We start from the raw sequence: 21,700 nt of genomic DNA on the forward strand, positions 1-21,700 counted from the left end.
AAAACCATACTTTTATGGATAAAGATTAGTTTACAGTGAAGATTAAAACAATTATGCACTATTTTTGACAATAGAAACAATTGCATATATTTCGGTTAAGCACTAAAATGGGATTATTTGTGGATGGTGTTTAAGATTGTTTATTGTTCAGGGAATGAATTATGACCGCTTAGATAAAATTGCATATGGTAGAAAATGACCTTAAGGTGAAATGCTTTTATAGGAACAAGACACAAAACCTTTGTCTGTACTTATGAAATATGGCAATTAAAATAACTTTTCTTGGCCTCTATTAAGTTCAAATGCCCAAGAAATAAACTCATAGAACATTATAAGCCCTTTCCATTTCTGTGCTCTGAGTCAGTTCTAACACTAGAAAGATGTTCTTTATTTTAAAGTAGTGATTAAGTAGGCTTTCAAAAAATTATAGTTTAATGAAGTCAGGTCATAGCTTCTGGATACAGATGGTCAGGTTTCAGTTCCACCTGTGCAACTTTTGATTCCACTATTGCAAGTTGTTTAATCTTGCTGTGCTTTTGTTTCCTCATCTGTAAAACAAAGACACTATTATTCTCCACCTCATAGAGTTACCTGGAGGAGATAGATGCTATTATTTTATTATTATTATCATATCCATTTGGAGGTGCTGAAATAAAATTCTAATTTTTCAAAGTTCTAAATGAAATAACTTTTTGTTACAAATTACTTTAAATCATCAAAACTTAGTGTATTCTACTCTTCTTGCCTGTACCTAGTCTGGCCCTCTCAATTGAGAAATCAGTCTTTTTTTTTTTTTTCAGTAATCCAAAGTGAGCAGCAGTCCCTGAACAGAATCATATTGCTAGTTGTGTTTGATTAATGAAACAGAATTCGTATTCTAGTCCTTTCAGGGGGGTTTCCTTTCTCGTGATGTAAGAACCTCGTCTTAGTCTTTGTGATGCTATAACAGAATGCCACAGACTGGGTAATTTATGTCAAGGTTCTGGGGACTGGGAAGTCCATTATCAAGGTGTTGGTATCTCGTGTCTTCCTGCTGTATCATCCCATGGTAGAAGGCGGAAGGGCAAGAGAGCGAGAGATGAGGAGGAGGCCAAACTCGGTCTTCTATCTGGAACCCATTCCCCACTCCTCTGGTAATAGCATTAATCCATTCATGTGGCAGAGCAGAGCCCTCGTGACCTACTCACCTCTTAAAGGTCCCACTTCTCATCACTGTTGCTTCAGGGATTAAGTTTCCAACATGTGAACCTTGGGGACACGTTCAAAGCATAGCAAACCTCAAAGGTTCCTCCTTATTTCTATTCGTATTAGGTATGTTATTACCTCCCTTCAATCTTTTTTAAAAGGGTTTCTGTGATATTAGTGTTCAGAGTATTTGTATTTTGTCTACTATGTTAGTATAAAACATTTAAGGTTTTGCTGCTTTTATTACTTTGTGAACACATTTGTCAGGAATCTGATTGTTAGAAAGCACATGAAATAGAATTCTACTTGGATGTGGAATCTGTAAAGAGTACAAAAAGGTTTTGACGTTGAGGATGTCAGTGTATGAATGGCTATAACAATCCACATTAATCTATTTTCTGTAGTTGTGTTACTTCTAACTTTCAAACTTTATCCTTTCTTTCATATCTTGTGTCTTCCCTAAAGTGGATCCAGTCGGTTTTCTGGTTATAATTACAATTGAAAAAAGCAAAGCGTTCAACCGTAGTTACTTCTTTATTCAATTACGTTGTTATTGAGCACCTCCTATAACATTTGGTAATAATCATAACAAGTAACACCCAGGTACTTACAATTGGCCAGACATTGTTTTAAATGTTTTATGCTTATCGACTTATTTAAATTTCACAAAACCCCTACAAGGTAAATACTACTGTCCCCATTTTAAAGGTGAGGAAACTGAGACACAGATTAATTTGCCAGTATAATTCTGCATTACACAATGTTGTACGATGGTAGATGCCACAAATGTCTGCTGTCGTGAAGTTCAGTGTTTTATTTTTTGATACCTCAATGTATCTCCAGTTGTTTTTATCGTTAGTTTCTTCGTTTATTAAATATTAAGACATTGCGCTAGATACAGAAAACATGGAGAAATTTCTAGAAGATGACAATTTTTAAGGCAAGTCAACCATACATATCATTAGTAGATGTATAAAAGCTACATATGCCCCAAACAGGAAACCTTTTAAATGAAGATTATTGTATATGTTTTAACATACATATGTGTATGTACACACACACACACACACACACACACACGGCTATATGTGAATCACCTGGCTTAGTCTTTCTTTCCTCCCCAGTTCTTGCCATGATTTGAGGGCTTCAAGAGTTCATGCAGATGATACTTCTCATACCTTGGTCAAGCAGTTTTCTTCCTTTTTTTTATTTAATGAAATTTCAGTTTATTCAGCTAAAGACTAATGTATGCCTGATAACCTAGTGATAACCCATAAGTTATCATAACCCACAACCTTTTTATAAAGCACCTAACATTAACATTCAGATGAGGCATTATAAAAAGTTCTTTAAAGAATGAAGTGGGCCGGGCACGGTGCCTCATGACTGTAATCCCAGCACTTTGGGAGGCAGAGGTGGGTGGATTGCTTGAGGTCAGGAGTTTGAGACCAGCCTGGCCAACATAACAAAACCCCTTCTCTACTAAAAATACAAAAGTTAGCCAGCCGTGGTGGCACACGCCTGTAATCACAGCTACTCGGAGGCTGAGGCAGGAGAATTGCTTGAACCCAGGAGGCAGAGGTTGCAGTGAGCCAAGATCGTGCCACCGCACTCCAGCCTGGGCGACCAAGAAGTGAAACTGTCTTAAAAAAAAAAAAAAAGTCTTTACTATAATTCTTTTAAAAAACCTTGGTTCGTCTTGAAAGGTTGATTAATTTTTTGAAATATCTGCAGAAAAGGAAAATAAATTTTCCCCCCTAAAAAATACGTAAGAACCACTTGCTGGCACTTGTGTTTTAAGTATCTGGAGAAAAACAGGATAGATTTTTAAAGGCAATTAGTAACAGCTATACAAAGATTTGTTTCATTTGCTTTCGCACCAAGTAAAGTAAGAGCAAATATGCTGTGGAAAACAGAGTTGGGTTTTTCCTCCTTCTCTCATATGCCCCACTTCTCCTACCAGGTCACAGTACATCAGCAGCCATCCTTGTTGCCCCACTGAGCAATCACTTTAGATTCCAGTTTTTAAATGCCTGCTCAGATGAAACCAGTAGAGTTCTTTCCCCTTAAGATAAGGTGGCAGTGAATGTTAGCAGGTATCAATTTCTTTGATCAGGAATGAAGAACTCCTTCAGAAAACTCACTTTTTTGGTCTTTGTTAACCTATCATGTAAATTCTTTTTATTGGCACACCTTGTTTACTAATTGTGATTGATTGCTATTTATGCCAAGGGAACATTCCCCAGGCATGCCTGATCTGTTTACTAATGACAAAGTATGCTTACTTTACGTAATTCCATAGGTTTTCTCTTTTATTTTTGGGAGGAGGGGTATAATAACTTGTTATTTATCAGGGCAGATCATATATTTGGATAAAAAAGAGAAACTGGCAGGTAGATCCTAAAGTACATTTCTTAACCCGAGTAACATCTGAAAACATAGATTTCAATTATATTTTGTTGAAAATTCATTCAACTTTAATGCTTATCCAGGAACTTATAATGTCAATTTCTCACAAAAATTATAACCCTCAATACATATGTATTTTCAAAAGAAAAGTCATCTTAAAGTAATATTTTTCTGTATGTTAATTGATACATTTTTATAGCAAATTGAAAATTCTGAGTAAATTGAAAGTATGTTTAACAACAAAATAAATACAGCATATATGTATGGTTAGCTTATACATTTATTAGTGTAAAGGCAGCAGTGAATTTGTATCTTACAACAAATCTGTAAATCCAGTTGCTTTTTTTCTGGAATTTTATGTGGTATCACTATGTTCCACAATGCTAGAAATGTCTTTTTTGGCATTAATCTATGCAGAAATTTCTGATGAGATATTTTCCCCAAATGACATGGAACTTTTTAAAACTTTTCCAAAATATATGGACATTTTATCAACCACTTATTCTTAATGAACAAAAAGTTAGATTACTACCAATTGTTCTTTTAATTTTACTCTAATGTGTTTTAAAAGTTTAGACATCTCTGATGGTTTTGCAGGTAACTGGATAAAACATGCTAGATGATTTCAAAAGATTAATCTTAGTATCTGACTCGTTTGGCACATCCTCAGTATCCAGAATAAAATCAGTAGAAATAAGAGTAATATAATTTTCAAAGAATTCATACATACTGGAAGTCTTAGGAAAAGCAGTTTTTAAATGCAAGGACTAGGAGGTTTCCTCATCTTGCTAGTTACACGCATTTCTCCTCATGAAGTAATGGCAGCTTTCTGGCTTCTTTGTGGAACTTTAGTTTGCAGAAGAGCTAGGTAATATTCCAGGACTGGCTTTGTTTGGGCTTCATAAGCCTTTAGTCTTTTGATAACCGTCTCCGGTTTATCATCCTCACACTGAGTGAGAGGATCCCCAGTCACATCATCAGTGCCCACAGTTTTGGGAAGGTTGAATTCAGTGTTGTAGACTCGGCCACTGGCAGGATGAATCTAGTGAGCAGTAAGGCATTGTTTAATGACCTCAAAGGGCACATTTGGGCTAATCACTGTGTCTGTCTAAGAAGCTCTATCTAGGGCTTCTGCCTGTGGAAGTGCCCTTGGAAAACCTTCCAACAGCTAGCTATACTAGGTGAGATTTTTCAGCTCATGTAGGGCCAGCCGAATCATGACATCATCTGGGATGAGTTTCCTTTGGTCAATGAAAGCGTTAGCTAACACATCAATTTCTGTGCCCCGCAGCATGCTGTCCCGGAGCAGGTCTCCACTGGAGAGGTGCTTCACAGTGTTTGACAACTAGTGCTGTTGCCTGAGCCCAGGGCCCCCATGATCACGGCTGCTGCCACGTGGACGCCCCCTTACAGACCAAGGTCCACACCGCGCCCACACAAGGGCTTTGGCCCAGCTTTCGAGCTTACCTGCTCTGCAGCCCAGGCCCAGCTGGCTGGCAGCAGTGCTAGTGAGTGGGGACTGTGGCTCCCAGGCCTTCCCTGAACTCTGGTCTAGCAGTTTTCTTGTCTCTCAACTTTAGTGGCCATTGGCCACTGTACTGGAAACCTCGTGTGTCTTTCATCCTCTTGGCTTCCGCTCTGATTCCAGCTGGTGCTGCTGGGAACAGTCTGTGGCTCACTCCTGGCTGACTGCATGTTGCTTCAGGTGCCTCTCTTTTGCTTAACCCTGTGACTCCTCTAACCAGCTTTGTTGTCTGTTCCCTCTTCTCTGTCCCTGGGCACGTGCACTGTAGTTCTTAGAAGTGTTAGGGGAGTTAATGCCCCTTGAGGCGACCTTACCTGTGCAACTGGAGTTGATACATTTCCCTGTTGACTTTCATTGGACAGACTTTCTAAGTACTTCTCAAAAGTTTTCCACAAGATCAAGTCCTCAGGTACTCAGTATGTTAAAGATAGTATCTTTGTATTGCCTTTTTCTCTTTTTCTTGGTTCACCATGTTCAAAGTGTCTCTCTCTTTTCCTGGGGTCACCTTCAAGTAAACTGCCTGCACGCAAGTTCTGGTCCCAGGCTCTGCTTTGGCAGAACCCTAGCTAAAACAGTGACCTAGTACTGTATTTTTAATACAGGCTTCCCCCCTCCCCACAAGACTGCCTGTCTCTGAAATCGTAAATTCTTAACTGTCTTAGGTTCCAGCTCTTTTCACTTCCTTGTTTCCGTGGTCCCCTCTCCTCTCACCTCCCTGGTGTGATGTCTGGTCTTTTGACTTTTTCCTCTTATTTGTTAACTTTTTGTTAGCACTGCACCTTCTTTGCCCCCCACCCCTACCTTTCCTCTTGCACCTGCCCTGCAAACCAGGAAGTAAATTTAGTGATTCCAAATTGGAGTCTGAGGGACCATGGGAGGTATTCTCAGAGATTTGGGCATTTCTACAAGAATTGAAAACAAATTGTACTTTCATGTTAATAATAAACATGTAGTTTATCTGGTTGACCATCTTATAACCCAGTAAATATAACTTCAGCGTCTATGTTTGTACTTGGAAGTTAATTTTGGTTTCATAATGTATAAGAGCCATGAGCATGAGACATTTTATATCTATCTTTAAGTTGGCTTATATATTTAAAGTAATTGAAAATTTAAATTGTCATTTGGATATCTACAGTAACACTTTTCTGTTTAGAGAAGTTCTGCACATTAAGTAATTCTGAGACATTCTTCTGAGTAATGTCAGAGAAAAATGTCACACAATTCAGTATGGTTCAGCAAATATATTTTTACCTTTTAAAATCTTTTGAGACAGGGTCTCACTCCATTGCCCAGCCTGGAGTGCAGTGGTGTGATCATAGCTTACTGCAGCTTCCACTTCGGGACTCATGGCCCTCTCCCCTGGTCCCCACCCCCACCAAGTTTTGCTGTGTTGCCCAGGCTAATTTATTTTCTTATAGAGCCAGGATCTTTAGCTGGGCATGGTGGCTCATACCTGTAGTCCCAGTTACTTGGGAGGCTGAGGTGGGAGGATTGCCTGAGCCCAGGAGGTTGAGGCTGCAGTGAGATGTGATCACACCACACCACTGCATTCCAGCCTAGACGACACAGCAAGATCCTGTCTCAAAAAAAAAAAAAAAAAGAGAGAGAGACAGGGTCTCGCTCTGTAACCCAGGCTAGTCTTGAACTCCTGCCTCAGGCAGTCCTCTTACCTCAGCCGCTCAAAGTGCTGAGATTGCAGGCATGAGCCACCATGCCTAACAGCAGAGTTTTTGAGCGTAGACTTTGTGCCAAGTATTTCTAGCTGTGATAGCTATAAATAAGATACACCCAGGCCCTATTTTCTTGGAGCCTAGAATCCATCAGGGAAGACATGTTAGCAGATAGAAGTGAAATGAGTGTTACAAATATGCCTGTATAAATTAGGGTGTCCAATACCTGGTGGGCTTTCACCATTGCAGGCTCTCACTGTAATGCTATTGTGTTTTCCTAATTTTCTGCAACCCCTAAGCCCTACCTTTTTTCCTAGGAGTTGTTCTTCCTATTTCAGAAAAAAACAGTCATACATGAATGAACTCTGTTTGCTTTCTCACCTCCTGCTCTGCCTTAGAAGAAAGGCACCATGTCTCTGTTTAGGGTGATCCATCCCCTTGGGCTCCAGATGCCATCCCTCTTTGCTCCAAGGAGGTCTGGCTTCATCACTTACCTTTTCTCTTTCTTGTGTCTTCACCTCTTCAAGTTTGCCCCCAGCTCTCCTTTCTTCGTAAGTATTCTTTTCATCCCAATCGCATCCATGTTCATAAGTTCAGTTAGCACCTAGGTTATGACAACTCTGATGTCTGTGTCTCTAACTCTTGACTTATCTCCTGAGATCCATACTCATGTCCTAGCTTCCCAATAGGCATCTTCCTTAGATTTCACAGTAAACCTCATTTTCTCCCCTAACCCCATTCTCCCTCCTACATCTTCTTTATTTAAAAGTGACGATTATTCTAAATTCCTTTATTTCTCCCATCCTTTCTTCTCCAAGTAAACAGCAGATCCCTCATAGCTGCCTTCTAATCATTGTTCGTCGTCTTGTTTGTTGCTGTTACCTGAATTTAGACATTTGTCATCTCTCACTTGAACCTTTACAGTAAATTCTGTATTTGTCTTCCAACTCCTGTCTTGCCCCCTATCCTTTTCTCCACTGAGTTTCTGCCATGTATATGTAGACGTGTTACTAGCCTGCCCAAATTTTTTCGGTTCTCCTATTTATAGAATGGAATCCAAACTCTTTTAGCATGGATGGTATTTGGCTCTCTGTAACGTAGCTCCTCCTGCCTGCTTGGTCTTCGTTCCTGTTATTTCTAACTCATAAGTCTCAGAAATATTTCAAAATTCCCTTTGGCCTTTTTGATATTTTAAGATTTTAATATAATATAATTTATACTTACAATAGAAAATTATAAGGAGAAAATAATAACTCATTCCACCAACAAGATATAGCTACAAAAACATATGGTTTTCTAGTCTTTTTTTCTATAAAGAGAGAAAAAGTGAGACAGTTCCAATTTTGGGTTGCAGGGAGCTGCCCAAATACATATGCTTAGAAATAAGATTAAGAAGGAGTTTCGCCTTGGGACTGCATGGCTTTGCATGTGCAGACCTTTTGCCTGGAATATCTTCTCTCCACTTTTCTCCACACCCGTCTCCTGTGTGCCTTCAAGTCTAGCTGAAACACTGCCATGTCCCTGACGCCTCTGAACTTGTCCAGGCAGATTTCAGTGTCCTCAGTGCACTGCGTCCCTGTTTATTACTGAAACCATCATATCATAATAATTTGTATTTTTGTCCTTGAACTGAAAGTTCCTTGAAACAGTGAGTCTTGTATTTCCTGATATGGCTCAAAACCTGACACAGCTGCCTGAAGAGGAACCTCCAGAAAGGCGGGGGAAACCACTAGAGTTCAAGGGAGTAGAGTATGTTAAAGCATGGTGAATAGTCTTACATGTTGCTTTGTGTAAATTCTTTGGTAGTAAACTGATATACTTCTTCAAGTACATATTGTAGTGAGTCAAAAAACATGTGAATGAATGAATGAATGATGAATGAATGAATGCAGAGTAAGGTAAGGCCTGGAAAGAGTTCTTTTGCAAGAGTAGTTTCACATATATGGTTGGGCATGGACATCAGTAATACAGTTATGTGCCACATAATGACATTTTGGTCAATGATGGACCACATACACGGTAGTGGTCCTATAAGATTATAACGGAGCTGAAAAACACCTCTTGCCTAGTAATGTGGTGTCGTAGTACAACACATTTCTCACATGTTTGTGGTGATGCTGATGTAAACAAATCGACTATGCTGCCAGTCATGTAAAAGTATAGCATGTAAATTACAGTGCATAATACTTGATAATAAACAGCTATGTTACTGCTTTATATATTTACTGCACTGTATTGTTTTTTGTTTTTTTTAAAGATGGAGTCTAGCTCTGTCGCCAGGCTGGAGTGCAGTGGCACAATCTCGGCTCGCTGTAACATCCGTCTCCTGGGTTCAAGCAATCCTCCTGCCTCAGCCTCTTGAGTAGCTGGGACTACAGGTGTGCGCCACCACACCCAGCTAATTTTTGTATTTTTTGTAGAGACGGGGTTTCACCACGTTGGCCAGAATGGTCTCGATTTCTTGACTTTGTGATCTGCCCATCTTGGCCTCCCAAAGTGCTGAGATTACAGGTGTGAGCCACCACCACCAGCCTGTTGTTATTTGAGAGAGTATTTCTCCTTATATAAAAAAAGTTAAAACAGCCTCAGGCAGGTCCAGGTCCTTCAGGAAGTAGTCCCGAAGAGGGAGATCTTTTAGGAGATGACAGCTCCATGTGTCATTGGAGACAGGATATGTAGGTGCAGGACAGCGACATTAATGATCCTGACCCACGCCGCTGTGCAGGCCTATGCTAATGTAGTGTGTGTGTTTGTGTCCACAGTACCGTGTATAGTAATATCAGTGATGTCCTGTTCAGTGAGTGTTCTGTGCAGTGTACTCACTTGCCCCACTCACTCACTCACCCACCCACCCAGCCACCCACCCAGAGCAGCTTCCAGTCCTGCAAGCTCTATTAATGGTAATAGCGGTGTATCAATTTTAAAATCTTTTGTACCATACTTTGCTGTAGTTTTTCTATGTCTAGCTGAGTGTAGATACACACATGCTTACTGCAGTATTCTAGTTGCCTGTAGTGTTCAGGACAGTTGTGTAGCCCAGGGGCAATAGGCTATACCGTGGAGCCTGGGTGTGTAGGAGACCACACCATCTCGGTTTGTGTAAGTGCACTCTGATGGTTGCACAAAGATGAAATTGCCTTCGCATTTCTCAGAGCTCTTTCTTCATTAAGTGACACGTGAAGGTACTGGCTTGAGGAGAGGGAAGGTAGGTAGGAAATGGAGACCAGTGTAGACAACTGTTTCTAGGTCTTTGACTGTGAAGAGGAGACAAGCATTAGAATTAGGCCAGCATCTGAAAGGCATCTTTCCCTGTTATGCCCTCATACTCTGTTTCATATGGAATGCCATTGGGAGGAAACCCCTTTGGGTCCTTTTCTCAGCATAAGAATCACCTGGAGTCCAGGCCCCATGCTCAGAGATTGTGGATTTTAGGCCTAGGGTGGGCATCCAGGTAAACCCAATGCGGTTGTTCCCTAGGCCACCTTAGAAAAAGTGCTGTCCTGGGGGCTTTGTGGCATAGGACTTGGGTGCCTGTTCCTTCCCCTTCCACGCACATGTGCAGGGGGCACCCACTACCGGTAGAAGGGAAGACCAGCAGCGTTGAGAGACCAGCAGCCTTGAAAGCGAGGCTCCCTGGCCCTCTGCCTCTCGTTTCCTGTCCAGGTCTCTGTGGCTTGCCTCTCTCAGGCCACTTCTAACTGTGGTCTCCGCTCTACCTCCTGGTCCTGTAGGTCTTCTGGGTTCTTAATCGGCCTCATCCTCTAGCCTTTCCGTTTCCTTGAGAGAAAGCCTGGCCTTTTACAGACATCACTAGCCAATGGCAGTGCCTCTCTATTTCTTGCCAGTGCCCTGCCAGTCGCAGGATCGTTGACATCTGTCTTTAAACTGTTTCCAGCTGCTGGCCTTGTTCTCTCAGCTGTTCTTTAACACTGAAGCCTTGTTTTGCCTGCTTCTGGGTTTGGAGCTCTTCTGGAGGTATGAGGGTTTCAGATGGTTGATTTTTGCCTTGTCAAGGTTTATAGAAGGAAAAGGACAGTGACATTTAAAGTAGTGTGGCTTTGAATATTAGGAATCATTTTTTGTTACCTAATAACTTCATCTTAGTGGTGATTGTCTGAATTGTATGATATGTTGACAGATTTCTCAAAGCAGTCTCTAGCGATCATTAAACAGCCTGAGTTGTATCCTGAAGAAACATGTATCTGTCCATATATGGAACAAATAGTTGTTCCATTCCCTTTGTGTGGAAACTGCCTGCATGCTTCATTCATCACAGTAATGCATTTCCTCAGGAACTTTTAATGTTCCAGGTGTCTGTTGTCATAGCTTTGGAATCATTGATAACATTATTTGACTTGCTTAGAATTATAGTCTCATGGATTTATTACACATTAAACCTTTTAGGCAGGCCTTGGAAGATGAATTTGGTAGGCATTTCACACTTTTGTGACACTGAGATTTTGCTGGTCTCTTGGATACAATCACAAGTAATACGTAAGCAAAACTGCACGCTCAGGCGTAACAACCTGCTGGGCTGAGCGCAATTGCAGAAGTGGATGACTTTTCACGTTACTCTTAACTCTTTTCTCTCGGGTGCTCAGAGCACAACTTAAAGCATTCTGTCTGAGCTAGGGTAATAACATTCTGGAATGTAAGCCCTTGAAGATGGAGGTCTATAAAAGAAATATTCAGTGTTAACTTGGAATTCAGTGAACTTTTTTCATATTAAAGGAAATTTATCAAGAAAAAGAACTGCACAGTTAAACTGTGCTACAGTTGTTTTCATTTAAGAAAGTAGAAAGAAGACTCTTTTTTTTTTTTTTTTTTTTTTTTGAGACGGAGTCTCGCTCTGTCGCCCAGGCTGGAGTGCAGTGGCCGGATCTCAGCTCACTGCAAGCTCCGCCTCCCGGGTTCACGCCATTCTCCTGCCTCAGCCTCCCGAGTAGCTGGGACTACAGGCGCCCGCCACATCGCCCGGCTAGTTTTTTGTATTTTTTTTTAGTAGAGACGGGGTTTCACCGTGTTAGCCAGGATGGTCTCGATCTCCTGACCTCGTGATCCACCCGTCTCGGCCTCCCAAAGTGCTGGGATTACAGGCTTGAGCCACCGTGCCCGGCCAGAAGACTCTTAACAGTTTAAAAAACAAATGACCCTCATTGTTTTTATATTGTGCATGTAACTCTTCAGATTATATGAAACTATTAGTATTTTTTTTATATTCCTTGCATCTTTTTTTCTTCTGCCTTGAGAAAGTCAGGTTCTTCTCATCTTATTGTGTACTTTACATCCAAAATTATTTTGTAACTCTTTTTTTTTTTTTTTTTTGAGACAGAGTCTTGCTCTTTCGCCAGGCTAGAGTACAGTGGCGCGATCTCAGCTCACTGCAACCTCAGCCTCCGGGGTCCAAGCGATTCTCCTGCCTCAGCCTCCTGAGAAGCTGGGATTACAGGAGTGTGCCACCATGCCCAGCTAATTTTTGCATTTTTAATAGAGATGGAGTTTCACTATGTTGGCTAGGATGGACCTCGTGATCCCCCTGCCTTGGCCTCCCAAAGTGCTGGGATTACAGACGTGAGCCACTGCGCTTGGCCCTCTATAACTCTAAATGTTGCTGCATTTTATTATTGTAATGACTAATGGTCCATAAACTTGATGCAGTTAGATTTTCCTGTTATTGGATATAGGATATTTACATTTTTGCTCTTGTGAATATACTGGAGTACTATACTGAATGTGTGTGTGTATGTGTGTATCACCGTTTATGTATTTAATTATTTCCTTAGGGTAAATTCCGAGTAACTGGATTATTAGAGGGTAGAAATTTTCTTTATGGTTTTTGGTATAAATTGTCAAATTATTTCCCAAAAAGTTGTATCAGTTCCCAGAGCTACCAGTTGGTTTCTCGCAGCCATCTGCTATAGGTTTGTTGGGTTAAAAAACTTTCCGTTTTTGCTAGTTCATCTTATGTTGCTTTAATTTACATTTTTCAATAATGATTAAACCTAAACTTTTTTTGTATAAATTTGCTTTTTTGAGTATTTCTTCTTGTGAAGGGACCGATATTTATATATAATTATTAGATTGGCTGCTAGTCCAAGAGCATTAAGTAGTTAAGGGATCAAGTGAGCAACCAGTGGCCATAGCCATCTTTGACCAATCAAAGATACAGATTCATATCGTCGTGAAAGCTTTGATTCCGAGAAAATAGTTTTGTGTGTGTGTGTATATATATATACACACACACACACACCGCCACACACCCCCCTAATGGTAGGAGATTGGGGTAGTTGTATTTAATATATAGAATATTACCTAATTTTTTTGTTAGAGGTTCTAGAAGACGAGACTTTTTCAGTTTGTCTTATGCTGTCCTTGTTTTAATGGGGGAGAGGTGGGGGTTTTGGACACTCTAGGAAGTTAAAACTGAATATTTTACTAATTGCATGCATAGAAGTTGATTTTCTCTTCTTTTCTTTTCTTTTCTGTCTTTCTTTTTCTTTCTCTTTCTCTTTTTCTTTTTTTTTTTTTGAGATGGAGTCCTGCTCTCACCCAGGCTGGAGTGCAGTGGCACGATTTTGGCTCACTGAAACCTTTGCCACCCAGGTTCAAGTGATTCTCCTGCCTCAGCCTCCCGAGTAGCTGGGACTGCAGGCACCCACCACCAGGCCTGGCTAGTTTTTAGTAGAGCGGGGGTTTCTCCATGTTGGCCGGGTTGGTCTCAAACTCCTGACCTCAGGTGATCTGCCTGCCTCAGCCTCCCAAAGTGCTGGGATTCCAGGTGTGAGCCACCGCTCCTGGCAGAAGTTGATTTTCTTAAAAAAGAGAGATAATAGGAAAACAAGCTCAAAAATCTATTTGGAGCCTTATACAGGATGTTGGCCTTAGCTTGAGGAGAAATAAAAACTGGTGAAGCGCATTGTTAGCAGGGGGATGACTTGATCAGGTTTTTGAAAATGAATGTTCAGCATTGAGGTAACTGAGACATCTGGATATGCCGGTCTGGGCCCCTGGGAGTTGCAGGAGATAATGGAGATAGAGATTCCGTGAACTGAGTACTGTTGGTAGCTTTTATGGTGTTGAGGAATACCTAACACTGATTTTTTTTTCTTTTTTGAGCCCTGTTAATTAAATGTTAAAATATATTTAGTTTGCTTTAGAGAAAGGTACGAATGGATTCTGGGGCTCTGGTACGGAAGCTATTTTCACAGTGTAGGTGCAAGGTGAGGGAACCAGCTAGGGAGGGAGATGGGTGAGGGTCTGTGGAGAGGGGCTGGAGTGAAATGGTTTGAGAGACAACATGTTTATAAAAGCAATAGAAGGTACAGTGGGGGAATACTTTCTATTTAATGCATTTTTCATTTTACTTCTTTCTAATTAATACAAGGCACATTTTACATTTCAGATGAATTTACAACTGATTTTCTGGATTGGACTGATCAGTTCAATTTGCTGTGTGTTTGGTCAAACAGGTAAAAACAAAAAGTTTTCTTAGTTGTCCTTTCATTTCTGTATCTTGTATTGCTCTTTGACCAGTTAGGTTCATGTGAGAACCTAAGTCATAATCATGCTGCTCCTTCTGGAAGCCCTGCAGTTATCCCTCTCACTCAGAGAAAGGTCAAGATCCTTCATGGTCAGGCTCCCCTCACCCCTGTCACCCGGGATGATGGGAAACAGGTTGGCTGGTGAAGTACTAAAATGCTAGGGGTTGAACACACTGCAGGAAAATCTTCTGAGAACACGAGAGTGTGTAAGTGAACAGAAGGCAAAGGCAAGTAATATATTTAGAAGCAAATGAAGTAGATGTATAGAATGGAGGATTATGAACTATCCATTATTATCTACAAAGGCTTTCTAGAAGACATTCTCACTCTTTGATAAGAAAGTCTTGCAAAATGTTGGCATCATCTAGGAGAGCAGTGAAAATAAAGCTGAAAATGTATTTAACACTTCTATAAAGATGTGGCTCCACATCTGGAATAATGGATATCCAGTTCTGTCGTCTAAATCTTGAAAAACTACACTGCATAGAGCAGTTTGAGATCAGGATTGGAAGGTAGTAAAAATGAAGCAGGAGACCGTAAAAGTATCGATACATTTAAATTACATAAAATCAACAATAGCAAAAAAATTCTGTCAGAACACTGTAAACAAGATGAGAAACTAAACAAAGGTTCAACTTCATTAATGTGTGTAGAAATCCAGTAAAAACTGAGGAACATAAAAAAATTGGCAAAAGACATATAAAAGACATGGTTAGTAAAAATATGAAACAGTGTAAAACCTGAAATTGGTAGGCTTGACCACTGAATTGATATTCTATTTTACACTTATTAAATGAGCAACAGTTTTTGAATATTAAAGCACTTTGTTTTCTTGGGAATGTGATAAAATGGTATTTGTACACTGCCATTTTGTGGGAGCTTATATTAGTAGTGTTGCCCTATGGTATCCATGGGGAATTGGTTCCAGGACCTCCTTCAGATACCAAAATCCACAAATGCTCATTGACCCTGATATAAAATGGCATGATATTTGCATATACCCTACACATATCCTCCTGTATACTTTAAATCTTCTCTAGATTACCTATAATACCTAATACAATGTAAATACTATGTAAATAGCTTTTGTACTGTATTGTTTAGGGAATAATGACATGAAGATAAGTCTGTACATGTTCAGTACAGACACTTTTTTCCCCCAGACATTTTTGATCTGTGGTTGCTTGAATCCACTGATTTGGAAACCACAGATACAGAGGGTCAACTGCATATTACTTTTGGGTAGAAATTAGTGTGTATAGAGAATTTTAGAAGTGTTAATATACTCTTCAACTTAGTAGTTAGTTATTCTTTTGGGATGTTTGAAAAGGAAATAGATGGGTACTAAGGTTTATATATAAGACTGGTCATCAGCATGTGTATATGCGTGTAGTACAGTATGTGTATATGTGTACTTGGGGTATTTATGTGTGCATGTGAGCAAGCATGTGTGAACTGTGCACACTTACATTTGGAAACAATCTAAATTTATCCAGCATTAAATAGAGTACACTCATATTGAAATATTACATAATCATTAAAAGCTTTTTAATTCTTTTTAAAAAGAATTTGTAATAAGAATAAAGCACTTAGGATAAGGTATAAAAAACAGTATACAAAACTGTACAACTGTATATATAAAGTGTATCCTCAGTTTCATGTAAATAATACATCTATTAATATATATATATATGCTTGCTTCCCCTTGCTATTTATCTGCATAGGAAAAAGACTGGAAAGAAATAGGCAAAAATGTTAGCAACAGTCCTCTCTTAGTTAACAGATTCAGTGAGTTTTAGTTTTTTCTTTATGCTCTTATGTGTTTTCCAGATTTTCTGTAAGAAGCATGTGCTGGGTTTATAATCAGAAAAGATACATTGGAGACAGTCTGTATTAGTGCTTACCATGTAGAAGGCATACCCTTCCTTAGGTGGATGCAAAGAAACCTAAAACATACTTTGAACATAGGGCCTGAGAAATTCTGGGATTATGGATTAGATGAATATGGACTTTTCAGTTATTTAACATACTGAAAGCAAAGGGAAAGCCCTGAAGATTCTTGTGGGTATGGTAGTATGAGTTAAATAAAGAAATAATGCTTTACCCAGTTGTAAGAAAACTCATGAGATTTATGACAATCAAGAATGATAAATTCTGAATTATGCCTTTGAAAAAAAGAATGTTGTCTTTGATATAGAAAACAAGGAAGATAACTTATGTCTCTCTGTGGCTTTCAGTGTCAAGGTGATCAAAAATCATGGTCTTAAATTTCGCATTGTTCTCACTGGTTTGTGGGAGCTAAAAATTAAAACAATTGAACTCATGAAGATAGTAGAAGGATGGTTATCAGAGGCTGGGAAGGGTAGTGAGAGGATGGGGAAGTCTAGAGTGTTACTGGTTACAAAAAAATAGAAAGAATGAGTGACCTAGTATTTGGTAGCACAACAGGGTGATGTAGTCAATAATAATATAGTTGTATATTTTAAAGTAACTAAAAGAGTATAATTGGATTCTTTGTAACACAAAGGATAAAGCCTTGAGAGGATGAACACCCCGTTTACCACTATATGACTGTTATGCATTGTATGCCTGTATCAAAATATCTCATGTACCCCATACATGTGTACACCTACTATTTATCCACAAAAGTTAAAAATTAAATTTAAAAAATCCTGCTGTCTTTGGGGAAGGTCTAGTTTGGATGGTAACTACGTGATAGTATTTATATTTAACATATATATTGCATTGTCATTGTGATTTTGATTTTTCTTTATTTTCTCTCTGACACTTTACATAAAATGTTCTTTCTTCTTTCTGACAGATGAAAATAGATGTTTAAAAGCAAATGCCAAATCATGTGGAGAATGTATACAAGCAGGGCCAAATTGTGGGTGGTGCACAAATTCAGTAAGTAAGGTTGCTCAAGTCCTTTCCATTTCTTCTCTGGTCATTTAGTGTGACTCAGTGCTATATCCTTGGGAAGCACATATTAATTTTTGTGTAAATCAATACTTATTGAATAACCTAATGGTCTGGAGCTATGTGGTTCAACACAGCAGCCACTAGGCATATGTGGCTATCGAGCACTTTCATACAGATTAGAATTGCTCTGAGTTTCAAAGATATACACGATTTCAAAGACTTAGTATTAAATAAATAATAATGGTGAAATGATAATTTTTGTATATTTAAAAATAATGTTATACCTGTTAAAATTAATGTTCTCTTTTTCTTTTTTTAGTGTGGCTACTAAACAGTTTTAAAATACATATATTCGTAGCTCATCTTTGTGGCAAGTATTGTATTTTTACTGGAGAACCTTCAAAAAAATCCTAGTCATTTAGTTTGACTGTTTTAGATTTCCCCCTTTTTGATGGGGAGGTATGAATTAACCTTCCTAATTATATTTGAGTTAAAACTACTAGAATTGATTTGCATCCCAATATAAGCTCATTGAGGTCAATTAGGGTTTGGATTTTATTCACTTTTGTCATCTCTGTGCTTTTGCTAATACGGTACCTTCCACAAAGCCTACTAAACGTTCAATGAGTCAATGAATGAATGAATGAATAAATCAAAAGAGATGGTAAGGAGAAGTCATTTTGAGGTTGTATAATTTATTCACAGACTGAATAACTAATATCAGAAGGTCAAGGGGTTATTGATTGTGTTTTCATGCAGGCATTTGGGTCCAAATTTCAAGTACCTGTATTTGTACGCCTAAGTGGTCAAGTGTCAGATATGTCGTATGATTTGACCACATGAAAGAAGAAATGAGAAGTTTTGGGTTTTTTTTTTCAAAAATTTTCTAATGGTACTTTCAAAAAGTGGTGTGTTGGGATTACATTGGCAACAGTGGAGGAAATAAGGAGTGTTGTGAGTTTGTCTCAGGGAAGGCTTATGTAACTGAAGCTCTCGGTTTTCATACCTGAAAATGAGGCTGATAATATCCGCTTTATCTATTGTTACAATAATTAGAATTGATGAACTTAAAGCAGTTTCACTTAAAAAGTTCTAAATAAGTGGTAGCTGCTATTATTGTTAACATATCCGTTTTATGGGGACTATAGTTTATCTGTAGTTGAGGATTATCTTGGCTTTTGAACTTTGGAGCATAATTCTTAAAATTTTAAAGGCTTTCTGAATATATTCAGTGAAATTTTATTTGGGTGTCATGATTGTAAAGTTTCCTGGATTGATTAGTATTTAGAAATGTGTAATTCACTAGGATCTTGTGCTTTGGTAGGTAGTAGTTTAGGTTTAATAAATGAAAGTAGTGCAGCTTTGAATTATCTGATTTTGGTATTCCCCTCCAGTTGTTGATTACATAAATACTCTAATTAGTGTGATGTTTCTCTCAAATATCCCTGTAAAAACCATTGTGTTTTTTAAATTTAAATATCTTCACTTACTATTACTTTATACAGCACCATTAAATTGATACTTGATAAATAAATACCATATATAATGTCACTGATCCCCCTCCCCATTTTCACATTTCATGAAACACCTCTATTCACAGTCTTTATATAGATCTTTAACAGCAGTGTTTTTGAATTCACTAAGGTACTTTTCAGTTATCTGATTAAATTTTTATTTGTGTCTAAGTTGTTTAAGGTATAGCACATTTAAAATGTTTGTCATTACTAGAAATTTTACTGCTGCAAATATCCATTCTCCTGCCATTAGGACCTTTTTTTCCTTTTTTGAAATTTACCTGGCATTAGGACCTTTACCGTTGTCATATACTTACTATTTTGCTTTTTAAAAATTTTTAAAAAACGTATTTACAGTAATAGCTAATACTTGAAGTTTTTTCAAACCTGTGGGAATACTTATTTAATCTGTGCTAAATTTCGTGTTCTCCTTTTAAAAAATGCCATAATTAATTGAGATGCTTTTAAGCTCATCTGTTTTCCCTAAACATTGGGTCGTTCAGCATATTGTGGTGGGGAGAGTGCCACATGAGAGGCTTTGTAAGGACTTTTCAAAGGGAAATTTTGGAGAAATGATCTGATATTTGGGTGTATGTGTATGCATTATTAGTAGCCATTAACCATGCTCAATTAGTGATTTCACTAAAGAAATTGTTTTTGATTAGATACTCTGAATTACAAGATAGAGCATTTACTATGTACACTTGGGTCAGTTCTGGGAAAGGTATTACTTTCTTGGAAATGATTGTTTTTTAACAAGAACCCTTACCACAGTTTGGATGAAGGGAGCATTTTGTTAAAAAGCCAGAATTGAGGTACAGTAGATGTGATTTGATGTTTTGCAACTTAATTGCTTATTTGCAATCATTGTGTAAAAAGGTTTGACCATTACACTTTTCATTTATACCTGTATTTTATGTCATTTAGACATTTTTACAGGAAGGAATGCCCACTTCTGCACGATGTGATGATTTAGAAGCCTTAAAAAAGAAGGGTTGCCCTCCAGATGACATAGAAAATCCCAGAGGCTCCAAAGATATAAAGAAAAATAAAAATGTAACCAACCGTAGCAAAGGAACAGCAGAGAAGCTCAAGCCAGAGGATATTACTCAGATCCAACCACAGCAGTTGGTTTTGCGATTAAGATCAGGTATGGAATATGGAAGCCCAACTCTGTGAATACCTGTGTGTTTACTTGAAGCATTTGACACCAGCTTTATGCAAACTCTGACCATTTTCTGTTGAAGGCTCGTTTTTACATGTAGACTGGCACTCAAAAATGTGGAATTGGTTAAATTTTAGAAAAGTTTTGCAGATACAACAATTGTAAAACATATATACTTGGAATAATATTAAATGTTGCCTTATGTTCAAAGTAAATTTTGTTAAAGATTCAGAAAATATTAATTAGCTTTAGTGAGTTTTAAAAATGAAAGTGTTCATCCTCTGGTCTAATTATGTAATATATTATAAAAGCAACAATTTAACCTGTTCTTTTCCTTTGCATTTGTTTAGTATTATTAAACTGTGAAGGTTTTTGTAATTATGTCTGTCAGTCCCACATCTAAACATGAAGGAAAAGACAAGCCCTCTTTCTCCCTTTTCTGGTTTCCAACCTTCTTGTCAGGAGAATGGTAGAGTGGCCCTGTCCCCTGACTTCCCTCCCGGAGCCCTTCCTCCCCTCCCGGCGCCCTTCCTCAACCAGGTCAGCCCTCTCCTCATCCTGCTCTAGCAAAGCTCCACTATCGCATTCAGCCTGCAGACCCAGGGGACCCTTGTCAGGGCTTTTTTTTTTTTAAACACTTCTGTACCAAGTAACACTTTGTACTTTTTGAAATGCTCTCCCCTTGATCAGTGATACTACTCCTTGGTTTTTCCTTGTGTCTCTTACCTTTGCCTTCCAGGCCTCTTTTTGTGTCTTTTTTCTTCCTCCCTTTTTGTAGTCCACCTGAATGTCAGTTTTGCTCTCATGGCTTTAAAACCAGTTGTATGCTGCAGCAACAGAGACTTTTTTCTTGAGCTCCAAACCCATTTCTCCAACTGCCTATTAGAAATTTTTATAGAGAAAACTACAAGTTAAAATTTTAATTACATTTTCATCCAAACCTTCTTTCTTGTGTATTTCCTAAGTAAATTACATTAACATCTCTTGCATCTCTCTCTTCTCCTCCTTCATCATCTCTCTCTGGGTTTGTTTTGTAGATTAGCTAGTCTCTTTGCCTCAGTAATTTATTTTTAAAGCTTTCTGCCAGGTTTTCTAAAGTAAAAATTGGATCGTGTTATTCACTTGCAGGGAGTGGCTTCCCATTACACACAGAATGGAGTTCACAACTTCAGTGTCTACAAAGTTGTACCCTATCACGTGTTCTGCCTTGCTCTCCCCAGACTAATTTATGGTGTTCTATTTGTTTCCTTCTCTTGTAAACTGACTTTTTGTCTGTTTTGTCCACTGTGGATTGGGAATGTCTTTTTTTATCATTGCATCCTGAAGGCCTGGTGTTTTAAGTATTTGTTGAATGAAATTGAATTCATACCCATTGAGTTACTTATGGAATTCCCAGGTTTTTGTAAAAATTATGACAGCATGTTTTATTTTATTGTGTTTACCATGTAAATCACATTTATTTGTTTCTTCTCGTTTGCCAACAGGCAAGTTTCATTTTCTAATCTCTTGTCTAATTAGGGGAGCCACAGACATTTACATTAAAATTCAAGAGAGCTGAAGACTATCCCATTGACCTCTACTACCTTATGGACCTGTCTTACTCAATGAAAGACGATTTGGAGAATGTAAAAAGTCTTGGAACAGATCTGATGAATGAAATGAGGAGGATTACGTCCGACTTCAGAATTGGTAGGAATGTTGGAAACATTGATCATTTTCATTATAAAGTCTTGGCAATTCTCAAATGTTGTTTTATGTTTTCTTCC

General features: G+C 38.5%; 1 protein-coding gene across 2 annotated transcripts in view; it reads left to right on the top strand.

The window, feature by feature from the left end:
• Positions 1–21,700, top strand: part of ITGB1 (integrin subunit beta 1) — a 57,824-nt gene that overhangs the window by 8,879 nt on the left and 27,245 nt on the right. For both annotated transcript variants that reach the window (XM_025396492.1, XM_025396491.1), the window contains exons 2-5: positions 14,195–14,261; positions 17,155–17,240; positions 19,697–19,919; positions 21,453–21,623. In XM_025396492.1, the coding sequence (XP_025252277.1) occupies positions 14,195–14,261; positions 17,155–17,240; positions 19,697–19,919; positions 21,453–21,623 (547 nt within the window). The remainder of the gene's footprint in view (positions 1–14,194; positions 14,262–17,154; positions 17,241–19,696; positions 19,920–21,452; positions 21,624–21,700) is intronic.

Source organism: Theropithecus gelada, chromosome 9 (genome assembly GCF_003255815.1).
Source record: "Theropithecus gelada isolate Dixy chromosome 9, Tgel_1.0, whole genome shotgun sequence".
NCBI classification, from domain to species: Eukaryota; Metazoa; Chordata; class Mammalia; order Primates; family Cercopithecidae; genus Theropithecus; species Theropithecus gelada.